Raw genomic sequence first — 11,459 nt, forward strand, 5'->3', positions numbered from 1 at the left:
AACATTTTGTTACTAATTTCTTTTCCATAAGTTACGATTTTTCTTGTAAAAGTGAAGCCAATACCATCATAGGATGTGTTTGGTATGATTGGGATCCCCCAACTTAACCAAAGGTTTCAAATTCAATCCCCGAGAATGAAAAAACTTAATACGGATCAAATCTCCATTAAATGAATTGTAAATCTGAATTAGTCGGACAAGAAGAAAAAAAACAAAACCAAACACATAAGGAAATAAGATCCTGATACGGATCAAATCTCCATTAAATGAATTGTAAATCTGAGTTAGTCGGACAAGTGAATTCCAAATGCTAGATGATTATACCCTAAAAGAAAGAAGACAAAACAAAACCAAACACATAAGGAAATAAGATCCTGAAACTAAACCAGGGGCCTTTTATTGTCACAATAAATTTGAAGAAAGTCAAGTTTTCCCACTTGTCCGTTTAATAGGAAGAAAGTGAAATGAGGAGAACCAAATTGCAAAGCTCAGATACTTATAATTATTCACCAAGAACTCATCATAATTATGTACATGTTTAGCAAAATGTACAGACTTTAATAGCATCTTATACAACTTCCAAAGCCAAGATACTATAATTTAAGGCAAAATAACGGCAAAAAAAAAAAAGGCAAAAAGGTTTTTTTTTTTTTTTGTTGATAAGTAGAAAAGGCAGAAAGCACTCGACCAGTAGGATCTTTGATCGACATCCTTGCCCAGTAGTTATAAATAAAGTGTCAGATTTACATCATTATGTAAATCCACCGCTTCACTCCCAAGTGAATGAAATAATAGAATTGGCAAGACCTGATTCCTCAAAGGTTATGTTGTTATCATACTCCAAAAACTTCGATGCGCCTGGGATAGCTTGTGTGAATCGAAATGGCCTCGTCTCGGCTTCCTCAAGCTGAGTAGAACAGAAGGACCATAGCAGCTGAAAAGAAAAAAGACAAATAAGCCAGCTGCATTCCAACGACTCCCAAATAATCATACAGGCAAAAGAATGTTGTGCCATTATCAGGTGAAGTTCACTTTTCTTTATGTAGATAACATTAAATCTAACAAAGAAGTTGTATCAAAGTGAGCTAAGGAGAGTTGACTTCTCTTAATGGAAGTATCTTATGCATTATTATTTAAGGAGAATTTATAACTCTATATGCCAAGAGCATTTTCATATCAAAGGGGAGAAGTTGACATGTTAACCTACAAGACTGGATTCTGGAAGATTACGTCAGAATAAACCACAACTCAAGCTTGAGACGCATCAACTCTATAGAACAGAAAAATGAAATAAAGCTTTACCTTAATTGAGTCAGATCGTAAGAAATTCCTTTGAAGCCTACGACCATCAGGAAAGCGAATTGCAACTCTGCAGAGGAGGGCCCTGTCGCCCTTGGATTCTTCAGGTAAAGGAGGATAAGAAGGCTTCTTTATCAAGTGCTTCTCTTCTCCATCATTATTGGCTTCATTAGTTTCTTTAGAGGCAACTGCACCAGGATCTTCTATGCCTTCCATAGAGGCTGCCAATGCTCGTTGTAGTTCTTCGTCCTCTTCTCCAATTTCATCTTGCACATAACAAAGCCTTATAAATGAGGTTCAATCTGTATTTGGTAGGTCATCTGACTCAGTATGTTTACTATTTTCTTTTCTACTTTTCATTGGGTGGAGGTGGCGTTGAGACATGCTCAATATTGTAGTTGGTCAAAATGGAGACGTGTTTGGCTAAGGTGGACCGCAGGCGCAACTCATTGCACGATAAGTTTTAAATCAAGATGAAAGAGATAGAGACTTTGAAAACTGCTGTGATCTGTGTTTTGAGGCCACATTATGAATCTGGAGTGTCACCTCACTGAAGAGTTTCATTTGGCCTCTATAATATACAGCTCTTGCAAAAACACCAAAACCTTTTTCTTTGTCTCCCCCCCCCCCCTCTCCCCAGGTAGTGTCAAAAAGCAGAGAGACTAAACAGCATTAAAAACATTAAACTTACTCTGAGGTAAAAGCATTAAAAACATTAAACTTACTCTGAGGTTGAGGTTGACGAGGTGGTGCCTGAGGAGTTTCTCTTGGTCGTTTATGAGAAAGATTAACATGATATTCTGAGGGGCTAGCATCCATGAAAGATATGAGATCCTGCATAGCACACGATATATCAGTTCCCTTCAGTTATAATAGATGTTGTAAACACAAAAAGTTACTCAAGTCCTACAAGTTATGTAGGCAAACTTAACAAGGTAAAGGAACAACAACAAACCTCTAGCAAAGTTTCTGGCTGAACCATTCCACGCCAAGAACGCATCTTCTGACCTGTTATAGGATCAAGTACCAATACGACAGGCATAGAATCTAACTTGTAGTAAGTGCAAACTTTGCTGCCCTCCTCAGTATCATCATACACCTGCATGTAAACAAGCAAAAAAGAACAGTGAGTGAAGCACAAAAGAGATTCTAAGAGTTTTTAACCAATCTTGACTCGGACCAAAAAAAAAAAAAAAAAGGGAAAAACACAGAAGTCACCAAGCAACTCCTTTCAGAATCATGCAGCCAATAAAACGATAGAGTAATTTAGTCCCTCTGGGACATCCAGTAAAATGATAGTAATTTAGTAACCCCTCCACAAAATCACCCCGAAATAGAACAAAGGAGACAGCCTGCTTTATCCTTTCTGTTATTTTTACATTTTCCACATAGTACTCTGGTTCCCCCATCAGCTCTTTCAAGTATGAATCCAAGATTGTGACAAAATTCTATCAGCCAGATGTGCAGCATGGATATATTAATTGAAACTTTGTCCTCTGAATGAATAAGTTCATAGGTTCTTTACTCCATTTAGTCGATCAAGACAAAGTTACTCATACTAATAACTATTTTCAAGTTCTCTAAAAAACTCCGACTCTTCGATCTTACCATGTAGGCTAGTCCATTAAGGTTTAACTTGGAAAGCAGACTAACATCAACTTATATACCCATTGGTGGTCTTCTTTCTAACTGCTAGCTTACGACATCAAAGTTGTCACAGATGTATTTGGGATTGTGCCATCTAATTACAACCATTCACGCAGGCACCTTCAGAAGTATAAGGACTGCATGCCATGTGTTCCTTTGAGTGAGTGCAGAACCATATTTTTTCCTTGCTTTCTTTCCCTGTCCAAGCTCAAGGCTAAAGAAGCTCACGTATTTCAAACTTAGAATGGACAGACAAAACCTGGCACTTTGGTCAGTCACATTGGCATTACGTGTAAAAGTAGCCATATAGTCTCTTATTCTTCTTCTTTCTTTCAAGACCAGAAGATTCAATTCAAGTCGTCTAAAATGACAACAAACAGAGCCAAATTTCTACCAGATTTCAGCACAAGTAATTCTAACAAATTTAGTGACCTCTGGAGGATATATCTAGCAAATAAACTAGTTACACATAATGGCAACATTGTCAAAAGGTCAGCGTCATGTGTAGAGAACCATAACTGGTAAAGAGCCAATGAAACAAGTCCTTGATTAATATAAACAAATAAAAGTTGAGACACACAGGTAAACTGCATGCAACTCTGACTATAGAACTAGTTTAAAAGAAAGAAAAAAGTAGCACCAACCTGCCAGAAGATGAAGTTGCTTTTGATAGTCTGAGCAACAGCCTCATTAGCCCAAGTGTCTCGGTTAAGCTTCAAAAGCAGGTTCACAAAAGTGAGTCGAGAACATAACAAGGAAAAGACATATTGTGTCAGCTTCTATGTCCCCAATATATTTAGTTAAAGGGGGAGATGTGAAGAGACATACCATATGTGAGCTGAATTCTCGCGTGGATTGCATATTCACCAAGAGCCATTTGTTCTGCGCTCTAGCAGCATCTTTCGCCTGCAATTACAGATTATTCAGGGAAACAGTATCCACCAAGGAAGACAGCAACATAGGTTATGTACTCCAGTTAGTAAAAGCATCACAATGAAGTACGATCCAAGTAACTGGGTTAAAAGGTGACAAGCAACCATAGATCACAAGATTTTGCTTTTTTCCACAGTTTAGAACAACCAGCTTGATAGGCATAAAACCAATGGGTTAAGAATCAACTCAATACACTAAACTAGTATTAGGCCTCCAGAACATTAATAGAGATTGCTATTCAACTCACTTGTCCTTTTAAAAGGAACAAATTATCCCATTTCATAGATCCGAGCAGTATCCTACTTTCTCTATTTTTGAAGCTTCAAAATATCCCCATTCGTACAGATAGTAGGCAGCTGTTTGTGGACAGACACTTTTTTTTTGTAAGACTTCCTACATTATTATCTATAGTATATGGGTTGTGTTTTTCGTTTTTTTTTTTTTAGTTGATAAAGAAAGGTTTATGGTTGTGTTTTTCGTTATTAATGCAAATACTCTTTACCCAACCAAAAAACAGAATAAAAGAAAGGCACCCACTGATCCATGATATCACTAGTAAAAGAATATGGCAACTAGGATAAGACAAAAAGTAAGTAAGCAGTGGTAGAAGCAAATACAATAAGAAGAAGAAAAGTTTACGTCTAACATCAACGAAAAACCAAATCCAACAAAATTCAATTTACTTTGTTAACCCTCTACTTAATCAAAGGAACACAAGTATAAGGTTTATGGTTGTATTTTTCGTTATTATTGCAAATACTCTTTACTCAACCAAAAAACAGAATAAAAGAAAGGCACCCATTGACCCATGATATCACTAGTAAAAGAATATGGCAACAAGGATAAGACAAAAAGTAAGTAAGCAGTGGTAGAAGCAAATACAATAAGAAGAAGAAAAGTTTACGTCTAACATCAACGAAAAACCAAATCCAACAAAATTCAATTTACTTTGTTAACCCTCTACTTAATCAAAGGAACACAGGTAACCAAACATCATCATAAGTTGTGAAGGGAATAACTTTTTGTTACTTAGTTTTGACTTTTGAAATGCCACAAAATAATAAGGTTCTTTGGTTAACATATAAATTTGCAACCTCTCTACTCACTAGTTGCCAGAACACAGACTGCATAAATTTTAAAAGTATTATCAAGAAAAATCCTCGCAAGAGCAACAAGAGCGAGGTAAATCACCACAGAAAACAAATAAAGTACTTAGTGAAGCAAGAAACTGAGCAACAAATCTTTCCGGTAAGGTCCATTTACCTTCTCAAAAGGCCCATGGTACATCAAGGCAAAAGGAGGACGATACAAAGAAGCAAGATTGTCTTGAGCAGCATCTGCTGTAGAAATAGAACGTTTCTCTGCCTCCCAAACTCCAGGACGCTTCATTTCCTCCTCAAAATTGCGGAAGGGAACTACTAATCGAGGTTCACGTGATGAACCTCCCACTCCTGATGAACTAAAGAACAACACAAGAAAATCAATTCAACAAAATAAGGGTACAAATGAAAGGGGGAAAACATCCTTTAGAAGAAAATTAGAAAATGAAAATGGCAAAATAGTACAGATTAGCTATGCACACAATCGCTAGTATTCTTTGTCAAGACAGTCAATTAGCAAGTTTTGATATCTAAGTGCATATACATCATGCATTCGCACTCCAGATACTGCAAAAAATGGAAAGAAAGAGCTGTACCATTTGTGAAAAAGGAAGATAGTTGAGTTGTTTGCACTGAGAGAACAATGAATACAGTTCATAGTACAACTTGGCTGCATCACAACAATAATAATGAAAAGAGAAAGACATGAAGAGGAAGAAGAGGACCACAGTAGGTCTAAATTTATGAGTAGCATCAATTATTCTGAGTGCTAGATATCTATTATAATGAGGAAACACATTTTCGCCTGGATATATTTTTATGAGAAACTCTATGATGCCTCACATAAGACAGGAATTTATAACAATTCTTGTGCAACACAACAAGCAGAGAAGTAAAATCCTGAACTAATGCAACCAGCCTGATACTGATTGTAATTTTGACTAATTCTATTATGCAAATGCATCTTATTTCCATATGTAGAATAACAATAATTTGAGCTTTTCCTTTTGATGTGAATGATTTATGCTTCTCCTACGTTGGAAAGCCCCAGGTTACCCTAAAATCTCCAAGTTTGTTGTGGCTGACGAGTGTTGGAATGTACAGTGAAGACACAATTTCTGGAAGAAACCATATCCCCTAACCCCAAAAAGTTGAGTGGAGATCCAAAATATTTTTTGAGGAGTGGAGATCCAAAATATTAAAGCCAGAAACAATAAAGGGAGGAAGATTGCTCTATCAAACCTAGAGAATTGGTGTGACGGGAAAAATATGAAGAAAAAGAGTAATTCTAAGACAGAATAACAAAGACTTTGTCTGGATTCAATTTACTTATTTTTGTTTATAATAAGAAAACATTTTTAATTATTATGCTTAACAATTTCCAAAATCAAACTTTTTGTAAACTGCAGTTTTCCCATAAGCATTTTTAAACTTTACACTTAAATTGAACATAACAAAAAGTACAACTTAACCAAACACTATTTCTCTTCTTCCTCTCTTACTCCCTTTTGAATCTAAAATGTAAGCATGTGCCTGAGGACCCTGATCCTGGTAGACTTTTATGCGGACTAGGAGCATTGAAAGGAAACTGTTTTGAATCAAGTAATTGCTAATTACAGCTTCTTACTCTTCAATGCTTAGCCAAATAACATTAGGCGCTGAAGTGAATTTCAGTCCTTAGTGGTGGCGAGCATTTTTGGGTTCACCAACGAATCCGACATAAAACAATAAAAGAGGTCTTCAGGTTTTTTTTTTTTTGGATAAGGACAAAAAGAAGAGGAAGAATCTAGTCTAAGATTGACGAGGATGAACAAGTCCCTTGCTTCAACCCAAACATAGAAAAATTGAAAAACAAACAAAATATTGATCAATTTGCCCAGGCACTAAGAAAGAGCATTTTTTATGAGAGAGAAATTCATCTACAGCCAACCTTAGGACCAACTACAGCCTTCGAAACTCGGGGATAATGAGCATGCCATCTACCCTTCTCCGCTTACACCAGGCTTAGTTCGCATGACACAGGGCTTGAACCTGTGACCTAAGGGCTAAGTCACACGTCCTTCAACCTTTGCCACTTGAACTAAGCCTTGGGGGCACCTTAAAAAAGAGCATCTTGCTCCTACAGTGAGGATAAACGTTTTCTCCAGTGGACGTATACTGACTTTACAGCTTCCTAAAACTTCATATCTTCATATTTTCTAGCACATGGAATTAAAAGTGGTAGTTGCTAGCACATAAAATGACCGTGCCAACTCCAATAAAAACATGAGAATGAAATAGAATGAGCAAACAACATAAACAAAAGGCTCACATATAGACAATTGAGTAGATTTAGAAGCATGAGAAGTGGAATAGCATACCCATATAGTACAGCATTGTCATAAAGAACTTCCCTTTTTACAGGTAAAGGTGGTCGTATATCATCTCCATCGCCTTGTCCCCAGCTGTTGTCTGCCAAGTCCTTCACAGCTCCACTGGAACAAACACAAGAATTGCAAAAAGATAGAGAAAGTAATTAAAAACTAAAAAGGACAAAAGAATAACTAAAATAGAAAGATCACAGGGTGTATCTATATAAAAAAATACCTCAAGCTCGGATCACCAAGAAGTGCATCATTTCCCAATTCTGGAGAATTAAAAGATGCAGCAGCCCCAGCCTCATTTCCGATGTAGAAAAGCTGAATTGCTTCGTCAAGCTTCCAGCTTGTTGCCTGCGCACAAAGAATATTTACAATCTCCACCTTATAGTAACTAGGCACTAAAAATTACCAAAAAGCAGAAAAATCATCAATTCCGATTGACCACAAATAAATGTTCTGCATATGCCCCTGATGAAAACAAGATGCAACAAGAGCCAACAAAATAGCCAAATCAAGCAAACTACAATGCCATCAATAGCAATAAAACCCTCTACCTACTCGGCGTTTCATTATCTGCTTACTTTTCCACCCATTGACTCGTCTTATTACCAATACATGAAATAAATGTCTCTTATACCCCAACAACTAAAAGATCCAAAACTAAGTTGTCACCAAAGCTTGAGGAAATTAATTTGACTGTGATACAGAATCAGAAGGTACAACTGAATGGAAGAGCTCATTTGATAGAACCGGTAAGCAAATTTACCAGATCTAATATACAAGTCTCATCCATCTATTTTCTGTCCTAAAAGTTGTAGATGCTTTGCCAAAAAAAAAAAAAGGAAACCCCTAAATTCATTTAACTTCCACAAGATTGACAGGATCTTATATTTTAGTAATAACAAGATAAAGGTAGGACGTAATACCGGGCATACATCATAACATAAAATCTAGGCCCCAAAGGTGCTAATTCTTCTATTTTCCGTAACGATGATGTCCAGCCAAGGCCGTGTGCACCTCGACCTACATACATCCTTCGACTAGTACATGCCCAAAAGCTGCTAACTTTATCCATCGATTGCTATTATAAATGGAAGGATCATTAAATTATTATTCCAAATCTCAAATCTGTATATACACAACCCATTAACATTGTTCATTAACAAGTTCTACGAGCCTAAAGCCACAATCTAATCCAAAAATAAAAACATACCTTACGGAACACATCATATACTTACAGGTCAAGAACGAAAATAAAGCAATTTGCAGTCCAATTTTAAGCTAATCTTTTGTGCCGTAAATCTATCATGGAGTCACTCCTGAGCCATTAACAGCAAACATTCTTCTCTACAAAGCTCGAATATTTTTCCTATTTTTTATATTTTTATCTTGTTTATGATGGTGGTGTCCAAGCCAAGTCGGTTTATCTCGACTATTTCATGAGATACTTGATACTCCCACCACCATAGGTACAGCGTGACTCTGCCCGCCAAGGTTTAGGTATATGCAAAGAAATCACTTGGTGTTTTTGCCTTCGCTAGGAATTGAACCTAAGAACTCATGGTTTACCTGTCACTTTATTATCCGCTAGGCCACACCCTTCCGTGCAAAGCTCAAACCTTTTTTCTTTCTTTTAATAAGTAAATAAATTCTTCATCATAAAGCTTGGATCTTTAATATATATGATTTAATTAAAATCACCGAGAACATAAATTAAAGCTCAAAAAATATTAATTTTAACTCAACACGATAATGTTGGGCAAAAAAAAGATTATTTTTATATACTAGTAGAAAAAAGTTTGATACTAACATATATTTATGCTAGGGCACTACTCTCTTTAACTCGAACTACACCATATGCGAGATAGGCGAGACTTAAATCATGGATCTACTACTACTGTACATAAAGTAAAACACATACATTATAATATTAAAAAAGGTATGTTTAGAACCTGAAGGAACTGACGGGCAGTATCGGCGGTTTGACCGACGGCGATTTCAAGGAAAGACGAAACTAACATCTGCTGGTCCGTCGCAGACCTTACGCCGTCCATTGCTTCTCTCCCTTCAATTTTCGTGCTGTTAAGTTTTAGAAAGAGAAAAAGGAAAACCTAACTTTGATGAATTTTGTAGATTTCTTCTGCAACCGATTGAGTATCTATGAAGAAGGTGAGGAGGTGGGATTTTTTTATTTTTTTTTTTGTTGGGGAGGGGGGAGGGGGGTGATATATGAGTCTGTTCGTTCCTTCTTCGGCTCGGAAAAGAAATTATTATTATCATGTTTAAATTTACGTATACCTACACAGAATTTGTTCTAATTACAGAAAACTCCCTTGTAATTTTTTTTTCCATCCATTCTAAGAGCCCGTTTGGACATAAGAAATTTTTTCCTCTTTTTTCGAAAAATATTTTTTTTTTTTTCAAAATCAGTATTTGTTTATAAAATTTTTAATTTTCAATTGAAGATACATTTTGAAATTTTTCGAAAATTTGAAAAAATCCAAAAAGCTATATTTCAAAATTTTCACTCGGATTACTCATAAAATTTCAAAAACAACCCAAAATTATATCCATGTCCAAACATAACTCTAATTTAAATACCATTTTCGCTTGAAATTTTTTTTCACTTTCTTTGAAATTTTACCATTCTTATGTCCAAACGCCCACTAAATTTGTAGGAGCATTGTTATCCATGTCAGCACAATTTTAAATATGAATATATTTTAAACAGGGGTAAAATATCAAACAGAAGTGTAAAAAATAGAAAAATGGAAGTCGGGGGCCGGTATTAAATTTGATATATATACTAGTGTCAATTTTGGTATTCAATTTCAACCTAAAATATTGTTTGTAGATATAACTTTTGTTTTTTCATTTTCAATTTTCACTCACGTTGGTTTATTACCAAAAAAATTAAATATGAAAGTTTTGGAACACAGAGGTTGAGATGGTTCGGGCATGTTAAGAGGAGAATCATAGAAACTCCTAGTTAGAAGGTGCGAGAAGTTAGCCTTGATGGGTATCACAAGGGGTAGGGATAGGCCTAAGAAGTCTTGGGGAGAGGTGATTAAACGGGACATGACGCAGTTAGAGCTGACTGAAGACATGACCCTTGACAGGAGGGTATATAGGTCGAAGATTATAGAAAATTAGTAGGTAGTCGAGCGTTTTCCTTTGTCTTACTCAGTTCACTAGCTTTGGCTTTAGTGTGATATCCTTTATTCATAGATTGTTATTATTACTTAGAATTTAACTGCTTTTTGGGCTTCGGTCTTATTTTTATCTTGTTGTTGTTCCTACTTATTGCCATTACTCCCTCTTTTATCCTTTCTCCAGCCGAGGGTCTATCGAAAACATCCTTTCTACTCTCCCAAAATAGAGATAAAGTTGCATACATCTTACCCTCCTCAGACCTCACTTGTGGGAAATCATTTGGTTTGTTATTATTGTGACGATCCGGCCAGCCGTCTCATAAGTTACCGCTCCGTTTTCCCCTATTTTAGCTTCTTTACGCTTCGTTATCCGTATTTTATTTGATCAGATTGATTAGTTCGAGTTTGGAGAGGATTTGGTAAGAAATGAGACACTTAGTCTCTTTTAAGAAGGCTTAAGTTGGAAAAGTCAACCAGATGTTGACTTATGTATTAGAAGACTTGGAAGTGAGTTCTGATGGTTCGGTTAGCTTCGAGAGGTGATTTGTGACTTAGGAGCGCGATCGGAATGGGTTTTGGAGTTGTAGAGAAGATTTAGGCTTAAATTGGCGAAGTTGATATTTTGGCGGTTTCGGTTGATAGGTGAGATTTTGATATAGGGGTCGGAATGGAATTCTTAGAGTGACAGTAGCTTCGTTGTGTCATTTGGGATGTGTGTGCAAAATTTTAGGTCATTCAGACGAGATTTGATAGACTTTTTGATCGAAAGCATAATTTAAGAGTTCTTGGAGTTCTTAGGCTTGAATAACAACAACAACAACAACAACAACAACAACAACAACAACAACAACAACAACAACAACAACAACAACAACAACCCATGATAATCCCACTTGTGGGGTCTGGGGAGGATAATAGGTACGCAGACCTTACCCCTACCCCGAGGGGCAGAGAGGCTGTTTCCAGGA

The 11,459-nt window shown here is 36.4% G+C and overlaps 1 protein-coding gene across 1 annotated transcript; it reads right to left on the reverse strand.

The window, feature by feature from the left end:
* Positions 1 to 479: 479 nt before the first annotated feature.
* LOC107789025 (plant UBX domain-containing protein 7-like) lies at positions 480 to 9,596 on the reverse strand. Its single transcript, XM_016610793.2, has 10 exons — positions 9,292 to 9,596; positions 7,566 to 7,690; positions 7,340 to 7,453; positions 5,143 to 5,338; positions 3,775 to 3,852; positions 3,591 to 3,659; positions 2,255 to 2,398; positions 2,025 to 2,133; positions 1,303 to 1,565; positions 480 to 934 (listed from the first exon to the last, which is right to left on the reverse strand). The coding sequence occupies exons 1-10, from the start codon at positions 9,391 to 9,393 to the stop codon at positions 770 to 772; spliced, it is 1,365 nt and encodes a 454-aa protein (XP_016466279.1). The 5' UTR covers positions 9,394 to 9,596; the 3' UTR covers positions 480 to 769.
* Between the last annotated feature and the right edge of the window lie 1,863 nt (positions 9,597 to 11,459).

The sequence above is a fragment of the Nicotiana tabacum genome, chromosome 16 (assembly GCF_000715075.1).
Source record: "Nicotiana tabacum cultivar K326 chromosome 16, ASM71507v2, whole genome shotgun sequence".
NCBI classification, from domain to species: domain Eukaryota; kingdom Viridiplantae; phylum Streptophyta; class Magnoliopsida; order Solanales; family Solanaceae; genus Nicotiana; species Nicotiana tabacum.

Coding starts and splice junctions, on each gene's coding strand:
- LOC107789025 (XM_016610793.2), bottom strand. CDS start 9,393: ATGGACGGCGTAAGGTCTGCGACGGACCAGCAGATGTTAGTTTCGTCT. Junction 5,339..7,339: donor GACAATGCTGTACTATATGG/GTATGCTATTCC, acceptor GTTGTTCTTTAG/TTCATCAGGAGTGGGAGGTT. Junction 3,853..5,142: donor ACCATGGGCCTTTTGAGAAG/GTAAATGGACCT, acceptor CTGTAATTGCAG/GCGAAAGATGCTGCTAGAGC.